The sequence below is a fragment of the Haliotis cracherodii genome, unplaced genomic scaffold, assembly GCF_022045235.1.
Source record: "Haliotis cracherodii isolate W230 unplaced genomic scaffold, xgHalCrac1.p SCAF_9, whole genome shotgun sequence".
Taxonomy (NCBI): domain Eukaryota; kingdom Metazoa; phylum Mollusca; class Gastropoda; order Lepetellida; family Haliotidae; genus Haliotis; species Haliotis cracherodii.
This window is the reverse complement of record NW_027266343.1, coordinates 11,871,955-11,899,061: the sequence shown is the minus strand read 5'-3', so window position 1 is coordinate 11,899,061 and position 27,107 is coordinate 11,871,955. Positions and strand designations below refer to the sequence as shown.

The 27,107-nt window shown below is 41.1% G+C and overlaps 1 protein-coding gene across 1 annotated transcript; it reads right to left on the bottom strand.

Moving 5' to 3' along the window:
- Nucleotides 1-25,347, bottom strand: LOC139452241 (HEAT repeat-containing protein 4-like). The gene is made up of 15 exons (XM_071233640.1): nucleotides 25,259-25,347; nucleotides 22,985-24,035; nucleotides 22,178-22,311; nucleotides 21,715-21,726; nucleotides 17,640-17,783; nucleotides 15,494-15,705; nucleotides 15,254-15,368; nucleotides 14,349-14,665; nucleotides 12,981-13,175; nucleotides 11,870-11,974; nucleotides 9,805-9,988; nucleotides 8,384-8,569; nucleotides 6,636-6,825; nucleotides 5,257-5,452; nucleotides 1-1,838 (listed from the first exon to the last, which is right to left on the bottom strand). The coding sequence occupies exons 2-15, from the start codon at nucleotides 24,025-24,027 to the stop codon at nucleotides 582-584; spliced, it is 4,290 nt and encodes a 1,429-aa protein (XP_071089741.1). The 5' UTR covers nucleotides 24,028-24,035; nucleotides 25,259-25,347; the 3' UTR covers nucleotides 1-581.
- Between the last annotated feature and the right edge of the window lie 1,760 nt (nucleotides 25,348-27,107).

Sequence of the window (27,107 nt, the reverse complement as noted above, 5' to 3'; positions counted from 1 at the left end):
AAGAGTTCAATACTGCTATATTCACAAAAATGACAACATTTATAATATCACAGATCAACAGGGTAAAAAATTTATTGTAATACACAGCTGTACACTAAGGGAGGAGGGTTCGGGACACATCGCTGGAAGATTATACAGTATGCTTAACTGTATTCTAAAGCAGAATCAAATTGCTTTTGGCAGAAAGCTTCTATTTAAATATATTGACAAAAAGAAGCAACAAGCATAAGTATTTACTTTGCAAACATAATACTTAGAAAACAATCTATATATTCTCATCTGTATTTACAGAAAATACATATATAATATTTGAATGCTGTTACCTTATGCAAAATGGATAAATCTTTGGACCTATTTCTTCATAAAATACAAAGTTGAATTATTTCACAAATTCACTGGCGTTTCATGGACACGTGTTAAGGAACATTCATTGACACAGTGTTGGTACAATAAGATATTCTAAAAATAAAATTTCTTAAATATTTGCTTTCAAATATTTACACAAGAAAAAACAATCAGTTATCAGCAGAAGGGGTAGAGGTTAGCATCACAGCACTACTACAGTGTGAACACCGAGTCTATTATTCAGCAGTCTCATCGTGAGGGGAAGAGGAAGTGATCACAATCTCCACTGCTGCATCAGTTGGAGAACCTGTCACAAGATGTCCTGCTCCTTGAGAACCTTCTGTTGGAGATCCATCTGGAAGAGAAACTTCAACATGCTCCGAATCATCACCAGTAGCATCCTGACCAATTGGTTCTGCATCAGCAGCTGATGTGTCCCCTGCTCTCACCTCTCCCACAACAGCTTGTCCTTCATCTGGCCCTGTAACCTCAACCTGAACAACGCAATCTGAATCAACTTCTGATGATCCAGCAACTTCATCTTTAGTTCCAGGATCTAGATCTGTCCTGGAGGCCCCCGACACCACTATAACCACTGCAGCATCTACAGAGTCAAGCTCCTGGTTCTTAACAGCAGTGGGAGCCCCATCCTTTACCTCCTGTTCCCCTGCACATACTTCCGTGATTGCTGGTTCACTGTCTGAGGATGAAATCACAACTGATGCTATGACCTTTTGATATTGCTGGCTCTGTGATCGTTCAGATTTTTTCTCATTCACCATTGCTGTATTCAATCCACTATCAATGGCCGTCAGATCTACATCAAAACTAGAATACCTTGACTCCAAACCCTTATATGTACTCAAAGCTTCCTCAGTGACCTTCTGCCTTTCGTTGGTAGTGTCTCTGCTTGACAGCTGAGCTTTCCTCTCGGAGGAAGGACCAATAAAACTGAGTCGAGATGCTCGGATATCAATAGAAGAAAGTGCCAAATTAACAGCAACATTCAAACCAGCGGATCCAGGAGGATCATGTTCTGATAGACCCTCCAAATGATCTCTCTTACTCAAAAGACCATCCACCTGGGCACTGCCTGGAGTCCCACCACTAAGATACTCCCCATCGCTGTCCTCTGTCCTGGACTTGACCAGTCTGCTTTGGTCACTCTCCTCTCCCGTCTCGGAAATTTGACTGTCCGTCTGAGTCCCGGATGTGCCAGGTCGGGAGACGGAGGTGGCTGTGACCGTGTCCACTCTGGACTTGGTGGTGACCGATTCAATGGTCCTGGCTGCTTCATCACTTAGATCCTCCTTTGTATCTTCTGGGGACATGAGAGCCTCCAGTTCTTTATCTGCTGAGGGGGTGAACATCGTTCCTTCTCGACTAACAGCAGCCGAGGATGTTCTCGATCCAGTCGTGGTGCGTTCCTGGGTGCTCATTCGGCACAAGGATTGGATTCGCTTGAGAGCCTTCTCCTTCTTAGCTTGGTGCTCCTGGACATGACAAGGGGAGATTCAGTTAGCTGGTGTAAAAGGATTTCAAATCATCATCACTCTCAGGAAATATCGTAAACCGATAATATAAGATTTCAGGACTTGGTATTTTGATTAACTGTTATAGGCCCTTGCATATTTGGAATGGGTAAATAGAATTATTATTGTTAATATTACATGTGATATTTTATTATTATTGTATTCCCATTTCACAGGGAGATAGATTTCATAGACATAGCCCATCAAACACTTTCCACACCAATACATCCTAATTTCTAGTCAACATTGTACCCGGTATTTAAAAAAATCCTTTTGGGCTATTGTTATTTAAAATATGTTTCCTGAAAGCTGCAACTAAATTAACAAGATATTGGGATATATTATTCCTGATAAAAAAAATAGTTTCAGATACAATTTTTGCCGATCCTTGCATTAAAATCCTGTAAAGCTATATCATTTGGTGTGTCTTGACCGAATCACCGGTAGATTCCAAGAAAACGTATGTACAGCTGATTGCTGTTTCCGACTTAGTTTCCGAGAAAATACACAAGGTAATCTTAATCCCTGGATGTAAAACAATGCCTAGCAGAACAAAAAATACAATTTAAACGGTAAATAAACATGTCTGGTGATTTTTTATCTCAAATTTCAAATTTGTACTGACCAAGTTTCTCATCACCCGTTCGTGTACCGGAATTCGCTGAAGGGGTAGATCTATGGTGTATTTTTTTTCTGCGCTTGACATTCGAATTTTTTTTCTCCAAGATACTGAATCCGCTAGAGGGGGGTGCGCATTATACATGGGTGCGCACTATACTCAAGAAAATACGGTATTTAAAAAATTCCTTTAAGAGTTAGGCCTTGTGTGTATATATATATATATCATCGGATCATATATTTTCGGACATCATACGTTTTTGGATGGCCAAGTTTATCACGATTACTCCTGCCATATCAGGGGTGTAGCACAGACATTGTAAACACTCAGATAATTGCTTGTTTTTAGAGAAAGTCGTCTTTTATAAGTGAATGAGATGTTGCCCACATATATATATATATGGTATAAATAAAAGCTACATAATAAAGCATTCTTTCCATGATTATTGATACTGCTACCATTTCATTGTGATGATGAATTCAATGATGAGCATAAAGCTTGACTGTAACGTCCTTGACCTCTCTACCTTATGAAGCTTCTCTTTAGTGACGGAACTGCACATTATCTGGAGCCTGCTGTCAAAGTCAGACCTACTGATGAGGTTGAGGAAGAGGTTGCTATTTTCGAAGTAGCGCTGGAGGCAACACACAGGAGGAAGCAGAGGGATGAAGACAGATAGAAAAGGGTAAAAGATGAAGAGACTTGTTAGACATGAGATGGAAGCAGCCTGTAAACAAGACAGAATCTACACTATAAAAGATAGCATCTCCAGACTCCTGCCCCAGTCAAGTCTGACATTGGTAAACTTAGGAACTTCTAATTTTGGGACTGGTCATTTATTGTAGGGAGGGGGGTGGTCCTGAACAAATGTTATTGGGGTGGGGGGCATGGGAAAAAAATGGCACAGTAAAGTATGATACAGTCCTAACATGAATCGCACCCCACACCCACACCCATACCCACACCCTACACACCCTTAAAATAAATGGGGGCGGTCGGGTAGCCTAGTGGTTAAAGCATTCGCTCGTCACGCCGAAGACCTGGGTTCGATTCCCGACATGGGTACAATTTGTGAAGCCCATTTCTGGTGGGTGTCCCCTGCCATGATATTGCTGGAATATTGCTAAAAGCGGCGTAAAACCATACTCACTTACTCACTCAGGTAAAATAAATGACCAGTCCCTTATACAGAATTCTCTGATCCATGTTACATGTTTTTGGAGTCATAATTAGCCTTGAACAGTTTAATTGTTTTGGTTTATGTTGAGAAGTTACTCAATGAAGGTCATAACTCAGATATTTGTAAAAAAAGACTCTTTATCATGGAGTATGGAGAACTGCCCTACACATATGCTGTTCAATATTCAAAATTAATCAAGTGAGTGAGTGGGTGAGTGAGTGAGTTTGGTTTTACGACGCTTTTAGCAATATTCCAGCAATATCACGGCGGGGGACACCAGAAATGGGCTTCACACATTGTGCCCATGTCGGGATTCGAACCCGGGTCTTCGGCGTGATGAGCGAACGCTTTAACCACTAGGCTACCCGACCGCCCCAGTTAATCAAGAGTAGGACTAGTGGAGACATGGAGGTGAACCTTTAGGATGAGACTGCATACATGATCAGATATAAAATACAGCCATAGAAATTCCTATGTTCAGACTAGTCCAGTGTTGACATTATTTCACTGGTCCTCAGAGTCTGTAGCTAGTCCTGCTTCAACAAGAGAAAAATCTTTACAATGTTTACATTTTCTGTCAGTTTTATGTTTTTCAATTTGTAGTAAAAATGAATCATCAAGAACTGGTTCAGAAATATTGGCCCCAAATGCTACTAGTCAATGAGGACTACCATCTTTTGGCTTTTTACTTGTCCTCCATTTTCCCAAAGCAAGGACGTTAACTGACTACAAAAGTCCAGTTACGAGGCTCGACCATAGCGCCACCAGTGGCTATTACTAGTTATGTTCCCACTATTGACCCATCAGATTCCACCTCTCATATCACTTGGATTTGCTTCAAACAAAATGGCAGCGTCCAGTAAAGATGATCTGAACGATAATCCAGATTTATATTGCAATAAAACTGGCCTTACCTCACAAAGTGCATCAAATCACTTGATTAAAAACATGAAAAGATTTTTAAAATATCTGTCAACGCCACGTTGAACTCCATGTTGTTTACAAACTGGATGTCTTGTGCGTTACGCGAATTTAATAGGACTATACATAGACTCGTTAGTCCAGCCAAAATGTAACCCCCGGAATCCCAGAATAGTTCAGCAAGGGTGGAAACTGGACTTTTAGTCAGTTAATTCCCTTGCCTCAGGAAGATGCTTTTCCTAAGCAAATGTAGTTTTGGGCTTGCGAACTGGCATGAAGTTACATGTTAGGTGAAAGCTCTGTTGTGAGTTATGAGAAGGAAAGGTGTTAGAGTATCAGCAGATTAGAGAAGTCATATTTACAGTGAGTCGTAACAGAGTGAAAAAATATGATAGTGTAGTTTTACGCTGCATGAGCAATGATTAACGCCTTCAGTGTACAATGACATCAGCCAGGGCCCACATTCACAAATAGATCTTAGCATAACGACTATAATAAGTCCATGTAATCATCGTAACACTAAGATCACTTTGTGCAAGTTGGCCCAGGTCATACGTGACCTTGTGACAACCCTTGGCATATTTCAATCAGCTCATGAACGACTATGGTGCCGGGTACCTACTCTAACCTGAAGCCCCAGAACTTGCATGAATGCATACCTCAAGTTCCTTGTCTGTCTCGTAGATCATGCGTTTGAGGTTCTCCTTGCGATTGTCATCCATCTCGTTGATCATGATGTGGGAGGCAATGACATCACGGTTGCACAGTTTGCGGACCTCTCCCTTGATCTGTGTGACCATGTCCATATCCTCCGTAGTGCTGACCCCCATACGACGCAGCGCCTCCACGATCTCACTGCAAGGTCAAGGTCAAGGTCAAGAATTGGCATATGCAGATGCAGAGGAAGTGGTGGGTTGTGTGTGTGTGTGTGAGGTGGTAATTTATAAAGGATTAGTGACCATGGCAGGCAATTTAGAAAGAATTCAGTATTTTGCACAAATTGGTCAGTGAAATGCAAGGCTACTAACGGGAATGGGTGGTCAGGCTCGCTGACTTGGTTGATGCATGTCATCGATCCAAGTTGTGTAGATTGATGCTCATGATATCAATCACTGGATTGTCTGGTACAGACTCGATTATTTACAGATCACCGTCATATAGCTGGAATATTGCTGAGTGCGGCATGGGGTCGAATATCAACCTCTGAGCAAGTCTGAATAAACCCGTGCACTTTTCATTGAAGCAGACAAAACATCACATTTATACATTGAGGAAAATTTTATAAGTAGTTGGTGGCCAAACATAAGACAACTGTGATCTTGAACTTTAACCTACAATCATTTTATTGACATAAGCTCACTTTGTTGACATATGACAGGCTCCACATTACAATGTAGAGTACACAAGTTGTGCAGTCACTCATAAATATTCATTCAAATACAATACATCTATATGGATGGATTCACATATATATGGAGAGACAACCATGCCAAGAGATACTACTTTTCATGTGTGTCATTTGTGAAAGGAGTATATGTCAATGTCAAACATCATTGTTGTTTTACAGAACTGACACAACTGACATCGAAAAATAATTTCTGTTGAGTATAGATATAACACTGTCAGCTGGACATATCCTTTGCAACAATTAGGGCATGTCCATTATCAATTTTGTATGCATACAGCATTTTAATTCATTTAAAATTACCGTATCCGACGAAATAAGCGCCCCGCTCTAATAAGCGCCCATGGTGATATTATCCTAATATATTGGCTTGTAAATAACCCCAATTAGCACGATTTATGATCTTTCAGGTCTGGTTTTTTTCACCAAAATTATATTCTAATAAGAGCCCCCTATTTTTTAATTTTGAGAGCCCCCTGGGCGCTTATTGCGTCAAATACGGTATGTATGTTTTAGATAAAATTCAACATGATGGAACCTGTGGTTATTTTTTCATTTCTAAGGTTAAGAGACTGATTCAAAATCGAGAACAAATGATAAATACAAATATATGAGAAAAAGTCAGGGTCTTACTCTCTGACAATATGCGACGTCTCCACCAGCAGTCTGTCCTGCAACACCTCCACAAACTCCTCATCCCTCTGACCCAGGGTAACCAGCGAGTGACACGCCTCCGCCCTCACCCCTTCCTGCTCCTCGTACCGCAACGACCACATCAGACACTCCTTGATGTCCTCGTTGATCCTGCCAATACACCCCAGGGCTGGTGGGGAGAGACACACTATAGATCTACCAATACACCCCAGGGCTGGTGGGGACAGACACACTATAGATCTGCCAATACACCCCAGGGCATGTGGGGAGAGAGACACTATAGATCTGCCGATACACCCCAGGGCATGTGGGGAGAGAGACACTATAGATCTGCCAATACACCCCAGGGCTGGTGGGGAGAGACACACTATAGATCTGCCAATACACCCCAGGGCTGGTGGGGTGAGACAAACTATAGATCTGTCAAAACATCCCAGGGCTGGTTGGGAGAGACACACTATAGATCTGCCAATACACCCCAGGGCTGGTGGGGACAGACACACTATAGATCTGCCAATACACCCCAGGGCTGGTGGGGAGAGAGACACACTATAGATCTACCAATACACCCCAGGGATGGTGGAGACAGACACACTATAGATCTGCCAATACAACCCAGGGCTGGTGGGAACAGACACACAATAGATCTGCCAATACACCCCAGGGCTGGTGGGGACAGACACACTATAGATCTGCCAATACACCCCAGGGCTGGTGGGGAGAGACACACTATAGATCTGCCAATACAACCCAGGGCTGGTGGGGAGATACACACTATACATCTGCCAATACACCCCAGGGCTGGTGGGGAGAGAGACACTATAGATCTGCCAATACACCCCAGGGCTGGTGGGAACAGACACACAATAGATCTACCTACCAATACACCCCAGGGCTGGTGGGAACAGACACACTATAAATCTACCTACCAATACACCCCAGGGCTGGTGGGGACAGACACACTATAGATCTGCCAATACACCCCAGGGCTGGTGGGAACAGACACACTATAGATCTGCCAATACACCCCAGGGCTGGTGGGGAGAGAGACACTATAGATCTGCCAATACACCCCAGGGCTGGTGGGGAGAGACACACTATAGATCTACCAATACACCCCAGGGCTGGTGGGGACAGACACACAATAGATCTACCAATACACCCCAGGACTGGTGGGAACAGACACACTATAGATCTGTCAATACACCCCAGGGCTGGTGGGGAGAGAGACACTATAGATCTGCCAATACACCCCAGGACTGGTGAGAACAGACACACTATAGATCTGTCAATACACCCCAGGGCTGGTGGGGAGAGACACACTATAGATCTGCCTACCAATACAGGACTAGTACAGACACATTCACTTAAAAACTGTCCTTTGAATGAAAGTTTTTAAGCATAGTACCATTTCTTTACAGTTACAGGTTTCACATGCATTATTGAAAAATATACCAACATCATAACTGCAATCTAGTATCTAACATGTATAATCAAATTCTTTTTGACCAGCACACAACGATAATAATTTCATTATTTACAGAAACTGTTCACTGCGACAAACTGTTTACCGAGACAAACTGTTTACTGAGACAAACTGTTTACTGAGACAAACTGTTCACCGAGACAAACTGTTTACTGAGACAAACTGTTTACTGAGACAAACTGTTCACTGAGAAACTGTTTACTGAAAAACAGTTCTCCTGGAGAATTAAGGTGACACTGACCTTGAATGGCAAGGGCCTTGACCTTCCAGATGGGGTCATAGGTGGCCAGGTACACCAACTTCTCCAGGACGCGATAGTCCGTAATTTCCAGGTTTCCGCTTGTGATACACGTCTCTACACGGATCGACACGTAGGGGTCATCAAAACACTTGAGAAACACTGGCAGGAGTTTGGCTGTCATTATCCCTGAAAATGTCATAAAACATTCGTGAACTATTGAAATGACCAAAAGATACCAAGAGCATGACATTTTCATGACAAGACCTATTTAGAGACATTTTCAATTTGAATCTTACATATGTATGGTAGGTGTAAAACATAAAACCCAATATTGATGTTTTCTCTCCAAATCGCTAGTTGCAAGTAGTTCTTGACTCATTTAAGAATGTGACTCGGGTAGGTGGGTGGGTGGGTGGGTGGGTGGGTGGGTAGGTAGGTAGGTAGGTATAGAGCGTTCAAGGAGAGGGATGTCACAAATATGTTGTAAGTAGGTCGTAACTTTGCAATCATAGGATATGAAGTTGCCCATTTTGCGACATTCTTTTCATTTCTTTGAAGACACTTGCAACTTGAAGCATGTCCAAAATAATTTCAGTAACAAAGCTAGAACAACAGGAGTGCACTGCTTAACATTACTGATGTCCCCAAACCTCAACATTCCAGAAGTTTGACTTTATGGCAGAATTTTCATGCAGCAAAGCATGAGTATGTTTTCTTCACATCTCTAAATGCTACATAAAAGTCTGTAGTTGTGTGTCTTATATGGCTTCAACATCACTTGGTTGGAAGACAAGTTAAGCTTGAACAGATAGCTGGAACACATCTTTCTTTGCGGAAGAAAATGGAAAATGACATGGCACGTGCTGTCCGAGCACGTGCAAAACGAGGAAAATCGGACTTACTTGAGTTAAGTTCACTTGGTTTTGAGATGTCGTCGCGATAGGACGTACATTCGTCACTTTGGTTTGATAGTTCGGCTCGATAGGACACATATTCGTCAGTTTGGTTTGAGATAGGACGTACATTGAACAGTTTCGTTCTATAGCTTGTCAAGGTAGGACGTAGTAGAACATGTTAGTTGCGATAGAATGTTGCAATAGGACGCAACAATGCTAGCCAAAATAGGGCTGGACTGATAGGTTGATAGCTATAGATTTGAGAATCATACTTAGTTAATTTTGTCACATTTACATTTCTTCATCTGGTTTTAAGAAGAGATTTACACTTAGTTCCCCAAATTTATTATATGAATTATTTCATCATATCAAGATAGTCAAGTTTAGTTCATTGAGGGAATTCACATTTTTGTTAATAGTTCATATTCTACTGCGCAATATCACTAATACAACATTACCAAAGAAGCATGGATTCAATATCATCTCAACTCAGGCAGAAACTCTCCAGGGCAACGCAAACCTCACCCAGTTGTCCAATCCTACTGACAGCCTCAAGACGGACTCGTTCATTAGTGGAGCCAATCCGGTCTTTCAGATCATCGTGGACATCCCGGCCATGTTGGGTTTTCCCGAGACAATGAGCTGCTGCCTTCCGCACGTCATTGTGCCAGTCACTCCACATCAGCTCCGACAGCTTGTTGGTGATGTCCTGGAAGGACATAGCCCAATTTATTTACATTACTTCATCTCGTTTCCATGGTAACGTGCATAAAACAAATCTCCCTTTCCTTTTCCATTAAACCTGTATAGGTTTAATTAGATCTCATCAGAGCTTGGTCTCTGACTGGTTGTAAAAAATACTTAAAAACTTGTGTCTCAAAACCCTGTCCGGAATCAAATAATATTCCTTACAATTGACATTTTGTCTTTTTTCTTGGTATCATCTAAGTCAAACTGACTCAAGATGCTGTACCGTTTCACTTCCTAGCCAGAGACAAGTGTGAGAGCAATGAGGAGTTATCTCCCTTTGTTGGGTATTCGAGTCCTTGAACTAGACCAGTGTTCTTGTACCGATACTCACAGCACAAGTCAGATCCCTATCGATAGAGCCGCATTATCAATATATGCATGTTTGTGTTCACATAGTAGAAGTGCAGGAATGTACCTGGGTTTGTCTGTTTTTAAAGTCCAGGGTACTTTCTGTAAATAACCTCTGGAGATCCAAAGTGATATGTGGAATGCTTTACTTGCATGATTTCCAAGAATGTTCCTGTTAGGGCTGGGACGAGTCCAAATTTACTACCCGGGTACCCACCACCCTATTACCCGACCGTACCCGGGTTCCCACTGTAGATATTTAGAGATAGGTACAAAATATCCGATTTTGAAATGTTTGACCTTAGCCCTGGCAAAATGTATTTAGATACACGTGTAAAACGATCTGGTCATGCATACACTGAAGTTTACTGCCTGAAGTTTTATCATTATTCAAACATATAAAAGTCAGAAGGAATGGGTGCATTGTCAGAAAGAAATGGGAACATTAGTGACTTATAGTGTAAGCATAGAGTTTTAGGTAATTTTTGTCATGAAGCAATATATCACATGACTAACCACGGGTCCGGGTAGTCCTGTGGGTATCCGGGTCCTACTCAGGACCCATCCAACCCGAGTACCCGAGTTACCCGCCCCAGCCTTAGTTCCTGTCATCTCATTACACATACTCAGAACCATTATAAGCTTTTTAAAGATGAGGATTTCAGTGTCAGATTTACATAAATCAACCACTGGCACCCAGAGTGTTCTATTAACAGAATAAAAATGTTGATATGTAACATGCAGTCTACTACTGAGCTGTTTGATAGGCATTACTTAGTTGACAGTTGACAAAGCAGAGACAATTTGTGGATAATAACATTTCAGTATAGATTTATACAGTTTTCAAGCAAAATTGTCAGTCTTGCTTGACAACGGTATAAAAATCTATACCGAAATGTTGCCATAATAAAATAAAGAAGTTGTTATCCATAAATTGTCTCTATTTTGTTAGTCTCCTATTACATTTAAATTTAATAAGTGAAAACAACATACATTGTTTAGTCCTCCAGGACTTGCAATGTAGATTATGTGTGTCCAGTCTCAATTTGTAAGTGTGTCAGTGTAGAGCTTAGTTACATGTAGATTTAATAACGCTAAGTCAAATTTGTAACCAAATGCACAGTATAAGGTTTCAAATGTTAGATTTAGCTGACAGAGTCCCTGTGTGTTTTACTCCCTGTGCAGAGTTGCGTCCCTTAGGCACGCCAGAAACCTATGATTATGGATTCGTATCGCGGTTTCGCCCTGATTATGTTTCTAGGTTTGTCAGCACCATACCCGTGCTTGTGGGTTCGAATCCCAGTTTCGCCCTGATTATGTTTCTAGGTTTGTCAGCACCATACCCGTGCTTGTGAGTTTCACCGAAGTGGTAAACGTCTGGGACCTGCATCACTTCGGGCTTTCCTCCCACATTAAGCTGACACGCCGCGATATAACTGGAATACTGTTTAAAGCGGCGTTAAACCCAACTCACTCACTCACTCACCCTTACCCTGTTGATGGTTCCATGAAGCGTGGGGAGGATCTTGCAGGCGATCACCTTGTGTCTCCAGCTGGTGCTGTTGAGCTGTTCCGCCACCAGGGAGTGAACCAGAGTCTGACAACATCACAATCAGTTGTCATGACAACCCAACCACACCTCAATGTCATCAAACAAACAATTAAACACTGTAACTCAAAACTTTCAGAGAAACAAATTTGTAAATGGTAACAGTAAAATACACTGTAATGATTTGTTTGTTTGTTTGTTTGTTTGTTTGTTTGTTGTTTAACACCACGCTCAGCAATATTTCAGCTATATGACAGCGGTCTGTAAATAATCATGTCTGGGACAGACAATCCACTGATTGACAAAATGAGCATCAATCTACGCAATTGGGATACGATGAAATGCATCAACCAAGTCAGCGACTCTGACCACCCAATCCCGTTAGCCGCCTCTTACGACAAGAATAGTCGCCTTTTTTGGGCAAGAATGGGTTTCTCACTGTAATGAATTAGATATTAAGATACAGGACTCCGAATGAACTGAAGTAAATTTCCTGATACAATCCTCTTAAACTAAAAGTGAAATTTTTCGTTTTATTCATTGTTGCAAAATATAGTGCAATTCACTTCATAAACCAAACTAGAGTTTGGAACCTAAGTCCATCTTGTTGCCATGGAAACGTTAAAAATAAAACTTCCTAAAATTTCTAAATAGTAAAAGGCACCAGTTCAGCATGTACCTGACAGACCTCCAAAGTTTCATGAAAAAAAATTGAACGGTTTCTGAGTTATGCTCCGGAAACGAACCCTACCCTCACAGAACCTAAGCCCATCTTGTTGCCATGGAAACGTTAAGAATAAAACTTCCTAAAATTTCTAAATAGTAAAAGGCACCAGTTCAGCATGTACCTGACAGACCTCCAAAGTTTCATGAAAAAAAAATTGAACGGTTTCTGAGTTATGCTCCGGAAACGAAACGTAACAGGCGGACGTAAGGATGGACGGACGGACTCCGTTTCTATAACAAAGTTGGCGGGGGATAAAAAGGGTCTGGCCTGAGATTGTTAAAAAGCTGTGAGCGCATTGGGACATGTTTTACAGTTATCAAATCTCACCGAGTTGTAGCTGATCTTGGACAGGAGCATGATGGCCCGTTCGTGTTTGATGGAGTCCTCGGTGTCCAGGAGCTGCTTGATTATCTCCCCTACCACGTCCGAGTCACACACGCCAAAGTGGGCCAGACACTGAGCAGCTGCCCAGCGGTCAACACCATTCTCCCCCTGGAGAGTGTCCCGCAGGATGGCCTCAGCCTGGTGGCCAAACATCACATGTCTAAATTAGTCAAATCCTTGACCACCAGTGTGTACACTGCTAAGGACACAACAGACAGCCGGACTTCTATGCTCCCCAGTATTATAATGATGACTTTACCTGGTTATATGCCGTTGGGTTTACATGGTGAAGCATACGCATGAGCTGATTAAGGGATAAAAATTTCTATTTGAAAAATTTGTTTTTTTATGGTAGGCAAAAACATGATGCACACGAATGTCTTTCAGGTGAGAAACACACACTAAAAAGCAATTCCTTAATATTTTCATCAGACATACAAAGTCTAAATATTCATCATAAAAATCAGTGATTGTTATTTTCTCTAAATATTTGATTACAAAAGCTTCTGGAACAGGACCAGCAAGTGTATAATACTGAACAGTAACACAAAACTGCAGCACAGTTTTCAAGCTCTTTGTGGCAAAGTTGACAATAATTATTACCTTTACCACTCAACCCCTAGCAAAAAGGGATTAAGTGTAGGTCAAAACATGACTCAGAGGTTTTGGTTTCAAAATGTAATTACTGAGGGAGGGTAAAGCCAGAGGTTTTACATTTTCATTGGAAACTAATGAGTGTTTTATCTAACTTATAAACTGATAGTGGTGTCATCCTATTGTTCTTGGGGGCATGGGTGGCCCAGTCTTCTAAGGTGCCGCGATTCGCTGTGCAGAGTTGTGTCCCTTGTGGCCAGAAACCTATGATTGTGGGTTCGAATCCCGGTTCGCCCCAATTATGTTTCTAGGTTTGTCAGCACCATACCCATGGGTTTCAACGAAGTGGTAAACGTCTGAGACCTGCATCACTTCGGGCGTTCCTCCCACATTAAGCTGACACGCCGTGATATAACTGGAATACTGTTAAAAGCGGCGATAAGCCCAACTCACTCAATCCTATTGTTCTTAAGGTTTCTTTAAATAGTGGAAATCCCGCAAAATCAGTTGCTAGTATCCATGCTCAGGGCATTCTGGGAGAATGAGCTCGACTTTCTAACTTAACTGAAGCGTTAACAGAACCCCCGGGATTTCAATGATCTTGACTACCTTTATCCACAAAATCAAGGCCACGTAAAAACAGTAGGATGACTTCAGTATAGCTTTATAATTTAAGTTCAGATCCCAACAAATTCCGCCATTGTCTCCCCAACCAACCTTTTCCGAGGGATGATTCAAAGAGTAGAGTGTAATGGCGGCTGCCTTCTGTACACGGTCATGCTCGTCGTCCAGGAGGTAGTTGAGTGCGATGAAGACCTCGTCCGGCAGGTGGCTGGATGTCACTGTCCGCCTGTCCTGGTACTCAAGTTGAATGCCCGCCTCCTCCGGGGGCTTATACTCGGCCGCTTTCCCCACCGTGGACACAGCCTTCAGTCTCACGTGGGGCTGAATGTCCGCCATGTCCCGGATCAGGTCCATCGGACTGCTGTCTGCAAACTGACCACTCAGGTGCCACTTTGACCGCCACTCTCCAACTGGACAAAAGAAACTTAGATATCAGATTGAAATTCAGTACTTGGTGTTTATCGACCCGTGAAGATTCCGGGGTAGAATAGGTCTTCAGCAACCCATGCTTGCCGTAAAAGGTGACTATGCTTGTCGTAAAAGCAACTAACGGGATCAGGAGATCAGGCTCGCTGACTTGGTTAATGCATGTCATCGATCCAAATTACGTGGATCGATGCTCATGATATTAATCACTGGATTGTCTGGTCCAGACTCGATTATTTACAGACCGCCATCATATAGCTGGAATACTGCTGAGCGCGGCGTTAAACAACAAACCAACCAACCAACCAACTTGGTGTTTATCATTAAAGATAACATGGACAGCCTGATTATTACTGAATACTGAAACAGTATTTGAAATGATTGAAATAATAATGAGTATATTTTTGATGTGCTATAATCGAAACATTAGTGTCTGCTGAAAGAGCTATACCATTATTACCCAGTCACAGGATGGGTGTGCTCTCGAAATGGGAATCGAGATGGTAAAAAAATGAAGACTGTCATTTTTGAAAAGCTGAGGTCTGATTGGCTGAAACCCTAACAGGACTTACTGATCTGCATGAGGGAAGCATTCAGTTTGGTGACTTTCCTTGTGGTGGGGTCAGGAGATCGGTGGAACTCAGGGTCGTAGCCTGGGGGAACAATGTTCAGGACCTCGGCTGTGTCCTGGGAAAAACAGCATGAAAAACTCAGTGAATACTTGAGGTCTACTGTATACAAATCAATGAAATGCATGGTTATCACTCACATAAAATATGGTCAAGAAACAATCTTTAAGCATAAACGCTCACATCCACAGGCTCTGGGAGCTCCTTCCATCGTCGGAGACCTTTTTTGATCTTGGTCTTGTCAGGATCCTGTGTGACCTTGACCTCTGTGTCAGGCTCAGGGAACCAGCACTGCGGAGAGTGGGGGTACTCCTTCTGAAGCTGTTTCTTGTACTTGTTGTCATTCTCCATCACAATCTTGCCCTGGTCAGATGGGCAGTACACCTGCTGGGCACCTGTGAAGAACAAACAACAATCAACAACTGACAATCATCATCCCTTTATACTTAATTTTTTTTTTTTTTTTCTTTTTAATTATTTATTCCATTTTCCATCATATTTTACATTTCAATATCATACATAGAGTGTGCATGGATTTATTGTGACATTATTGGCATGTTTGTAGCATGGACAGATCTGATATCACAGTTTTCAGAGTTTCTAAACAGTACATGTGGAGAAGACCAGAAAAACTTGCTTACCGTATTCGACGTAATAAGCGCCCTGCTCTAATAAGCACCCACGGCGAGATTTGCTCATATATTGGCTAGTGAACAATCCCAATTAGCACCCCTTCGGACCCCTATTCGCACATAATACGCACCGTTTCCTTCCCCATACTCGCGTATAATACGCACTCGTGTGTCATATGCAACCTTAATCATGGGCAATTAAATTCTGAAAATATATATCTGTTATACATAAATATTTCAGGCTGTCAGCATAAATCACGAAATTTATCTTTCAACTCTGTTTTTTCACCAAAATAATATCCTATTAAGAGCCCCCTATTTCTAATTTTGAGAGCGCCCTGAGCTTATTACGTCGAATATAGTAATTACAATTTGTAATATGCAATATATTTTGTAATTTCATAAAATCGAAGTATTTCTTTTTGAATTAGTAAAAAGATTGGTTTGACTTTTTTCCATTAAATGTGTACAGCATAGATTTTGTTGCCATAATTACTGCATTGAGTGAATAGTTATTCTTCTCTTTAAATCCAAACAGTATGTGTTCATTACTAAAACTAACTCTGCCTACTGTATAATTTCCAAGCCAATCTGAAAGTTTCATCCATATATCAGCAGCATAGTGACAATTACATAATACATGAGTAATTGTTTCAGATGGTTCATTACATAATAAGCAAACAGGCGATTCAATATATCCAATTTTAAATAAATAACAGTTAGTACTTAAAATATTATGTATAACTTTAAACTGAAACCATCTTAATTCAGAAGTTTGTGTACTTTATATTCAATGGCCATCATGCTGTAGCGTCAGATGCACACTTATGGTGCAAGATCATAAAACACAGCAGGGAGAACAAACTGCAGTCCCTTATGGTTTATTCTCCCTGCAGTGTTTTATTGTACGATAAACAACTCCCACTCATCGTTTATTTCTTAAATAAACATACTTTGTGGTAGACAAAAACGTCTATGTACATAAACAACATATTTCTGAATTACAATATCCAAATAAATCGATGAGTCATAGAAAGGAAATTATTATCCGAATCTGCATCTTTAACCTGAAAATACTTATGATAAGACGGGCCTTATTTCATCTTTATAGTTTTAGATTAGAAGACAAGAAGAGAACACTTTGCACAGTCAACAGTCTGGAGGAACACTGATGTCCTAGATGTCTAAGTCACTGTGCAGAGTTGTGTCCCTTAGGCAGCCCATAAACCTTGGATCCTTGGTTCAAATCCCAGATGTTCCCTGATGATGTTTCTAGGTTTGTCAGCACCATACCTGTGCTCGTGGGTTTCACCGAAGTGGTGAACATCTCAGACCTGCATCACTTCGTGCTTTCCTTCCACATTAAACTGACACGCCGTGATATAACTGATATACTGTTAAAAGCGGTGTTAAAACCAACTCACTCACTCACTCACTGATGTCCCAGATGTCTAAGTCACTGTGCAGAGTTGTGTCCCTTTGGCAGCCCATAAACCTTGGATCCTTGGTTCAAATCCCAGATGCTCCCTGATGATTTTCTTGGTTTGCCAGCACCAAACAACAAAGTAGTCAATATCTAAACCTTAATATTGTCAGGCTTTCCTCCAACATCAAGTTCACATGCTTTGATCAAACTGAAATAATGTTCAAAGCGGTGATAAAACCAACACACTCACTCGCTCACCAAGCCAACTCACCTGTAAGCCATTCCTGCTGGTACATGTTGTCTGTGTCAAACATCTTGTCTCCGACTGCAGGATTGATGAAGTCTCGGAGGGTTGGCGGCGGCGACGGCTGGTATGACTTGACTGCAATCCCATGTGCCGTGCTGTTGATTGCTCCTGCAACCACCACATCCAAACTGTTGTACGTTGCCATGGTTACACAGAGATTATATAAGACCAACTTTTGGTATTCTTTGCATGGATTCTTTTGTTCAATCAGTATTTGAATGATGCACCTATTAACTTAAATACAGCATCATTATTAATGGTAGAAATTTACCCAAAATTATCGCTATCCAGAACTGTGATTAAGTACACACCTTAGACTAACATTTAGTCTCAGAAATAAAGTAATCTTATTAAAAAATATATGTCTATAAAATAAAATCGTAATGGAGCCCAGAACAATGCTTAATTTCAGGGCTGAAGCAATCTAGACTTGCTGAATCATTCTTGACTAGAGTAGGATTCAATTTTTAATTTTTTCCCTATGTCTTGGATACATTTGACATAAGGACTGTCTTGGGCGAGCAGGCTAGAGTCAATTTCTACCTCTGATAATGCTACCACACTTTGTTTTAAGATATTTCAGTTACTTTGCCAGATTGTGGGACTTGTGTCATAAATGTTTAAAGGCTGCTAAACGACTTGCGACTAAATAAGTGCGGCCCAAATTCCAGTAAATTAGAGAATGCAGTTTACTTCATTCAGCATTTTTATAGCTGTAATATGGTGTCCTATAAATGATCAAGTCTGGGCCATGCAAACCAGTGGTTGATAGCATGAGCTACAATCCAAGTACAATGACACACAATGAGGTCGGTTGTGTTTTGTCACCACCCAGTCCTCAGTTTAGGTGAGATGAGTCGGGGTTTGACATCGTGTTCAACATTATTGTTCAACTTATACAGCGACTTATTTCAGTTTGATACTGTCAGCCCACTGAGATACCATGCCACAGTTTAAAATGTATATCCCACTCAGACACAATATGCTGACTACCAGTTTTATCCCTTAATGTCAAGCACCAGGCTGGGTAACAACAAATACCATCTTTAATATCTTTTGGCAGGTGTTCTATCTGCTAGACCATGGAGGCGGTCCATCCTTCGAGAGTAGCATTTAATGCTGGCAGTCAGGACCTGTTTTACACAACATTGCCAGAATCACTTAGTTTTTGTGTATCAGTGTTTTAAGTAATTCTATAACCCCAAACGACAGTAGGGCCATCTTCCGGAGACAAGAGAGTTAACTGACTATAAAAGTCCAGTTTCCACCCTTGCCGAACTAGGCTGGTATTATGGAGTAACATTTTGGCTTGACTAACGAATCTATGCATAGTCCAATCAAAATCGCGCACCGAAATCGAAATACGGTTCATAAACTGTCATGCAGATTTCGGTCGATTGCAGGATTTGCAAAGGATGTGCACTGCCAACTCGTTGTCAGCAGATATTTTCCAATTTTTTTCACGTTTTTAACCAAGGTGCTCACGTGATTTGATGCATTTCGCGATGTCAGACCCATTTTATCACAATATAGATCTTGATTATCAATCAGATCGTTGTGACTGGGCGCCACCATTTTGTGTGAAGCAAACGCAAGTGATACAAGAGGTGGAATTTGATTGGTCCATAGGAGAGGCTTAGGAGGGACATAACTGGTAATAGCCACTGGTGGTGCTACGATCGAGCCCAGTAATTCCATCTTAGTTTTGCAAGGGTGGAAACTGGACTTTTTAAGTTAAGGATCAAAACCGACTTGGAGGTCTTGACGGGAAATGTAAGCCCTGGGAGAAGGGAAATTAGGGAGGGCGATTTTAGTGCTAAAACTATTTTAAACTATTTAACCTTGGAAATAAACATTAGCATTAAAATCGCTTTGCGCATCTGAAGCTAGATCTTACCAGCACAATGCCCGGGTCTTACCAGCAGAATGCCCAGGTCTTGCCAGCAAAATGCCCGGGTCTTACCAGCAGAATGCCCAGGTCTTACCAGCAGAATGCCCGGGTCTTACCAGCAGAATGCCCAGGTCTTACCGGCAGAATGCCCGGGTCTTACCAGCAGAATGCCCGGGTCTTGCCAGCAGAATGCCCAGGTCTTACCAGCAGAATGCCCAGGTCTTGCCAGCAGAATGCCCAGGTCTTACCAGCAGAATGCCCGGGTCTTACCAGCAGAATGCCCGGGTCTTACCAGCAGAATGCCCAGGTCTTACCAGCAGAATGCCCGGGTCTTACCAGCAGAATGCCCGGGTCTTACCAGCAGAAAGCCCAGGTCTTACCAGCGGAATGCCCAGGTCTTGCCAGCAGAATGCCCGGGTCTTGCCAGCCCAGGTCTTGCCAGCAGAATGCCCGGGTCTTACCAGCAGAATGCCCAGGTCTTGCCAGCAGAATGCCCGGGTCTTACCAGCAGAATGCCCGGGTCTTACCAGCAGAAAGCCCAGGTCTTACCAGCGGAATGCCCAGGTCTTGCCAGCAGAATGCCCGGGTCTTGCCAGCCCAGGTCTTGCCAGCAGAATGCCCGGGTCTTACCAGCAGGATGCCCAGGTCTTGCCAGCAGAATGCCCGGGTCTTACCAGCAGAATGCCCGGGTCTTACCAGCAGAATGCCCTGGGCATTCTGCTGGTAAGACCCGGGCATTCAGCCGGTAATACTTGTGGGAACGATAGCGGAGTTTACCTCCGCAAAGAAGAGACTGTCTGAACAATGGAGTGACATCATCAAAGGTTTATAAGTCAGTTAACTCTCTTGCCTCGAGGGGCGGTCGGGTAGCCTAGTGGTTAAAGCGTTCGCTCGTCACGCCGAAGACCCAGGTTTGATTCCCGACATGGGTACAATGTGTGAAGCCCATTTCTGGTGTCCCCCGCCGTGATATTGCTGGAATATTGCTAAAAGCGGCGTAAAACCATACTCACTCACTCACTCTTGCCTTGGGAAGATGCAGTAGGGCACGTGACCCATGAGTGTTGCCTGCCCACATTATTAATATTTAAAAAAAACGCAAAAATAAGTGACACATCGTGTCATGATTCATTTGAAATAATGCAAACAATTACCAGAGAATCTGCAATACTGAATACTTAAGTAATCTTATTATCTGCCAGACAGCCGGGCAAGTGTAAAAAATATTTCACGCATCACGACAGAAAAGTTACTATCCACAGGTAGGCGGGCAAACAGTTATTTGGGATAATGTTGTGTATTGAGCAAGTGCTTGAGATATGAAAGCATAAAACAAACTGTAGGTATGTCAATACTACCCGTTATACCTGGAACTACTTCAACTACTGATACTAACAAACAGGACAAAAATACTACAGCTGAACTAAACATGTATTTAGGCTACAGGACTCCAGGGCCCCGTTCCACAAAATGATCTTAGCGCTAAGATTGTCGTAAGTCTATGTTAAAGTATGTTGCGATCATCTTAGCGCTACGATCGCTTTGTGGAACGGAGCCCAGTACAACAAAAACACAAAACAAGAAATTTCATAAGATGCTCTAGTGACTAAGAATACAAAAGTTGTTCTATAGTAGCTAGTACTAGAAATTCAAATGGAATAACTGTTGATACTTCTATCAAGCGAAAAAATTAAAGTAAATTGGAGGGAAAGTTACTTTCATCAATAAATGAAAGTTTTGTTTGTTGTTTAGAACCACACACTGCAATATTCCAGCTATATGGTGGAGGCCTGAAAATAATCAAGTCCCGACCAGACTAATGATTGATATTATGAGCAACATCCAACATCCTGGTACGATGGCACACAATCACCAAGCCTGACCATACAATCCATTAAGTCACTTTGTACAACAAGCAAAGGTTTCCGGGGACCAATTTGTACATGGAATCACCACTGGGCTACTAGAAAGCATTGCTGAAAACTAGTTACATTTGGTTAGAAGATTCCTAGTTAACTCTGTTTGAAACTATTCTTTAAAACAATATTACACATAGAAAACATTACATCAATAAGCAGATCAAGTCTAATGCTCTCTGTTTCAGATGATGTATTGATTAGTCAACATAGAGGTAATACAAATCCTTACCCAAAGCTGCCACTGCAAAATTTTTGAAGTTCCATAAATGAAGGTTCATCATAGTATTGAATTTCCTCAATGTCTAACAAGCTGTAGTATCATGGACATTTAAATATTGAAATGGAATGAGAGGCTGCATAATCAGATCTAAAAATTATAATATGTACAATTTATTATAGTGTGATGCCAATATGTATCTCTTTGATAGGCATTTAGAAGTTGGAGTACTAAGCAGTGATAAGAATTTATGGATGAACAACTTGAGTGACGTTTCGGTGTAGTTTCTAACACCGTTGTTAAAGCATGTTTCGGTGTAGGTTCTAACACCGTTATCAAGCACTTGCTTGATAACGGTGTTAGAACCTACACCGAAACATCGCTCTTAATTGTAATAAAGAAGTTGTTCATCCATAAAATCTTATCATTACTTAGCCAATATTGATGTTGCTATAGGAACCATTTAATTACATACCTGCTTCTTCCTTCTCCTCCGTCTTCCGCTGGCGTCGCAGACCTGCAGGTTGCCGGTAGAATGGCGCTTGGTTGTCATCGGAATAAGGATCAACTGCACGCTTGGGGACCTCAGCTTTAATCTTTTCAAAGAACCTACAGGAAAATGTCCTGAGTAATGGAGTTTTCCGCTGTTTATGTACATAATTTCAACCTCTTTCTACTTGGACTAGAAATATTCCTAGTCCAACTTATAAGAATATTGAAAAGAATTATTTAAAAAATTTACTCCTTTTTAACTGGTGCTGCAAGGCATGTTAACTATAACAGGCAGTCTTTTGGACTTTATTGTTATTAAAAACTTTTCTTGAAAAGGATCTTTTTCCTAAATCTGCAATTTGAAAAAAACGGGTCAGTTGGCTTGCAAAATGAATACAATATTAATTTAATTTAAAGTGTGATCAATACATATCACAACAACTTCAAGGTTGTTTTTCTACATTCTTGCTAAAAATTGTCCAAAATGTACTTTCAATTACAATACATCAATGATATACTGTGCAGAGTTACATCCCCTGGTAAGGACAGGATCCATGCTGCGTTCAAATTTGAGGGCATGATTTAGGTCCTATTATATCATTATACCACCCCCTTATATTTTAACACTGCATTGGTTGTGGGGATTCAAAATGCATACCAGTTTTCCCAAAATGGTAAAGGACTAAGACCTATGTCAACATCTTTGACCTATGCTTTTCATCCTCCATAAACCATCATGCTATCAAAGCAGCATGAAACCCAACTCACTCACTCACTCACTCCAACTTACGTCAGCTGCTTCTCCTTCTTGACCTTCTTTGTCTTCTTGTCTTTCTTGGGTGTCAATTCCATGTCTGTGATGCTCACATCGTCCCTCACCAGGTCTGTGTGTTCAGGCTGACCATACCAATCTGATAACACTTTACTCAGATTTTCCTGGTCATCTGAAGGGGACATCCTCTCATGGACCATCCAATTCGCTGTCAGAGGACTCAAAATGGACAACAGATAGGCATCCCAGTCGTTTCTGGTTGCGAATGATGGTAGTTGTGCTTCAGTTGAACTCTGTGTTAACTTACTCGGACTGACAGAAGCTGATATGGGATCTTCATCCTTTTGTCGGCGATATGTTACCTTCTTTGCAGCTCTCTGAGAAGGTTCTTTCAGCTGAGGTTTGGCTTTTGGCTGCTCTTGTGAGACCTCAGTCATAAACACTGCACCTTCGGGTGAAACATCTTCGTCTTCTAGCTTCTCCATCTCATCCCCCTGGGGTTTAGTTTCCTCCATCATCCCTGCCATCAGCGCATCCTGATGCATCTTCATCGCCTTCTCCATGATCTTCCTCTTCAGCGGCTTCAGCTGGTGACCTTTGGTGATTTTTGTAAATCCACACGGAATATGCCTTACATCCGGCCCTCGTGTGTTGTGTCGACCGACTGGAATCCTTGCTTTTGGTGGCAAAGGAACAAGGCCATCTAAAGACAGCACTTCCCAGAAGTACTTGGAATCATAGGGCAATGTATGGAAACACCGATCCTTCACAACATCTTCCTCAAAGACAAGCCCAGAGCTGATTCGTTTCAAGTAGGAATCCTGTACAGGCATTTTCGACATGTCCGTAGATTGGTACAGCATCAGGGTCGATCTCGGGGCTTGTCTCCTTATTTTGATCTCGGAGTCCTCCGATCCGAGCTGTGGCATCTTGACTCGAGCCGCACATGGAAAGTGGGAGGGCACCTTCACGGTCTCTGGTTTCATGTTTGCATACATTTTGCTAGGAGTTTTTGGAGTTTTGTTTCTTTTACTTTTTATAATTTTAACTTCAAACTTCATCAGATAAACTGAAAATGAAAGGTTTACTTTGTAACAAAAATCAGGTTTTAGGTTCATGAAAATCATGCATGATAATTGTCTTAGCTTTCACTGAAGACTTGATGATATTGGTACACACTTATGTAGCATTGTTTCAGACTTAAGTAGTAAGGGATTTCACCTCACCACCTTGATAATTTTTTTAAGTTTATAGATGCAACAGTCAGTGCCTTACTAAAATGATAGAAACTGAAATGAAGGTAATCATAATTTAATGTAATTGTAGTTACCAAAGTTAATGAAAAATATAACATGTGATGAAATGTGACCTTTTTTCTCCATTAATTTTTCAATGTTGATGTCCACTTTCATTTGATATTTATTTTCAAGGTTTAATCATATTAAACCATATACAGTCACTGTAGAGTATGTATGGCACTATTTTCTTTCAAGGGGTAACCGCCCGAACACAACTTACCCTAAGGATCGAAGAGGCATGTACAGATATGTATTTCCCAATACTTAACATTTTTTCTTGTATACCTAGTTTTTATAGGCCCGTGTTTGTGATACAACTGGAAGGAGAATAGATTCTATAATTGCCCATATTCCCAATAAGTAACACTGTTGCATGAGACTATATTAGTAGCATCAAACAAAATGGCAGACAGGTGTCTGGTAAAATGCATGTGTACTTTTTAATGTTGGATACCAAGGATTGATATCAAGAGTAGGTTCTCTCGGTATCAATATTAAAATGCAGGGTTAAATCCTCCTTAACCCCTGCAAAACTCTCACAGGTAGGGACTGGCAAATAACATTGCAAACTTCATTTACACACAAGACACGGGTTAAATGGTGCAAAATATACTTCATTATACATATAGTCTATTGAGTCACATAAAGTGGAGTTATTCATGGAACGTTTAATCATCTCCTCACATAAATGCTGTAATATATTCATAGCATTTGATCTCATCGACATATCATATTATCATGGATATAGCTCACTAAGTCAATAGCGTGTTCTCAGCTATAATGAGAGTGATTGGAAGAGTGGTGTAGCAAAAGGCATTTTGGCCAAGCAGGAAATGAACCCTTGGAATCTGATCTTACTGATGCCTGAGGCCAGTGAGAAGGGTCAAGGAGAGATTGACAGCAATATTTCTGACTCTTTGCATGCAATCCACACATTTATGAACATGTCAATACTTTTAATATAAAGTATATGCATTAATGTAAGAATACTTACCAAAAACAAAGTAATTGTTTTAATGTTAAATCATCTCGACAAATGTTTAGCCCCCGCATTCAAAATAATCCAAGGGGGCTGCCATATTGTTTTCTTCGTTGTCACGACGCTAGGGGAGGCAACTCTCATATTTCGCCGTCAGGTCATACCACAGAGAAAATGCGTTTCATTACTCAAAACAGTAATTAGCCATTTCCTTCATTCAGGTTACCTCATTTTTCTTTAAATGAAAAAAAGTCAGTGGACTATGAAAATAATGTACCATCTGACAATCTTAAAGTTTAAACAGATATGAAAAATTAAATTTGGCAAAACAAACGATTAATAAATATGTATGGTTCAAAATATTTACCATTTGTTTAGAGAATACTTGATTCTGATTGGTCAGTCAGAGATTTCAGATGAAAAAAACAACCTCTGACTGAAACAGATGTATTACAGCGGAAACATATATTTGTCGGCAAGCATTTTGAAAATGATCATCATGTTTATGGTTTGGAGTAACAAAATGTAGATTTTCGGATCCCGCAATATTTACAGTTACGTAGTGTGGTAATACCGTTTGGCAGAAAAAAAAACCCGATAGAAATGGAATAAAGTGTATATTTAGAGAATAACCTACCGAGCCTTGACAAGGGACTTTAATGATATTTCACGAGGTGCAGATATTCCGTAAATACGTGTTGTGAGCAAGTTCTCCATGCCAGTATAGTACCCACAGTCTGGTTTTATTTAGAAAATGTTAGATGATGGTGGTTTTCCTATCACAAGTAGAGACATCAAAGCAGACAATCTGTTGCTGGAATGACGTCACATAAAAATTCGTCTGTGACGTCATAACGCAATGAACAATAGCTGACGTCATGTATTTCATTTTTCAACAGTGCGTGGATATGAAGGCACGTTGCTACATTCTACTTTAGAAACAGTGATACAAAAGAAAAAATGGCGTGAATAAGCCAATCCGTCACTCTCAGTGAGAAAGGTACTGAAAATGCATCAATACCCTTGACCCTGCGGGTAATATTTCATGTTTTACCTTTAGAACAACAGCGAGCTTGCAATACGGCTGTATGTCCACTTCAAACGGGCATACGATTTGTTTGTTTGTTGTTTAACCTCACTCAGCAATATTCCATATGACGATGGTCTGTAAAAAATCGAGTCTGAACCAGACAGTCAAGTGATTGACATCATGAGCATCGATCCACGCAATTGGGATGCGATGACATGCATCAACCAAGTCACCGAGCCTGACCACCCGATCCCGTTAGTAGCCTCTTACGACAAGCATAGTCACTTTTTACGACAAGCATGGGTTGCTGAAGACCTACTATACCCTGGATCTTCAGGGGTCCGCGGGTATACGACGTAGATATACCACACTTTCAATGCCTCTCATATCTGGCAAACTATGTAAATAATTATGTAAAAAAGACACGTTTGACCATATACAGCGTCATGCTTAGTTTGAAGGCGACACCCAACAAAAACCATTTAGTTTCTCTTCACTAAAGCACTAGGTTACCCGCTTAATTTACGCGCAGTTATGTACATTTTCAACCTGCGCGTTATGTGCCAAATTAAAGATAGCGCGGTTAAATCTATTTGTAACCTAGGTAGCTATACATTGAAAACTCAGTATGTTTATATCCTGATTACTTGATGTTGGTTTGAACTTTGAATGTGACAATTAATTGTTTAGTTATGATATCAATATATTTTCGTGAATGCATCGAACCTGCACAGGCTACATGATCCGTATACAGGTTGGAAGGTTTTCGACATCGTGAAAATTAAATCTAGATAACAATTTAAATGATTAAATGAATCAGCTTATATTAAAGTG

Excerpts from the sequence above, each read along its gene's own strand:
- LOC139452241 (XM_071233640.1), bottom strand. The coding sequence starts at position 24,027 with ATGAAGTTTGAAGTTAAAATTATAAAAAGTAAAAGAAACAAAACTCCA. Across the intron at positions 5,453-6,635 it reads ACGTCGCATATTGTCAGAGA|TGAGATCGTGGAGGCGCTGC; the intron begins GTAAGACCCTGA and ends TTGACCTTGCAG. Across the intron at positions 1,839-5,256 it reads AGACAGACAAGGAACTTGAG|GAGCACCAAGCTAAGAAGGA; the intron begins GTATGCATTCAT and ends TGTCATGTCCAG.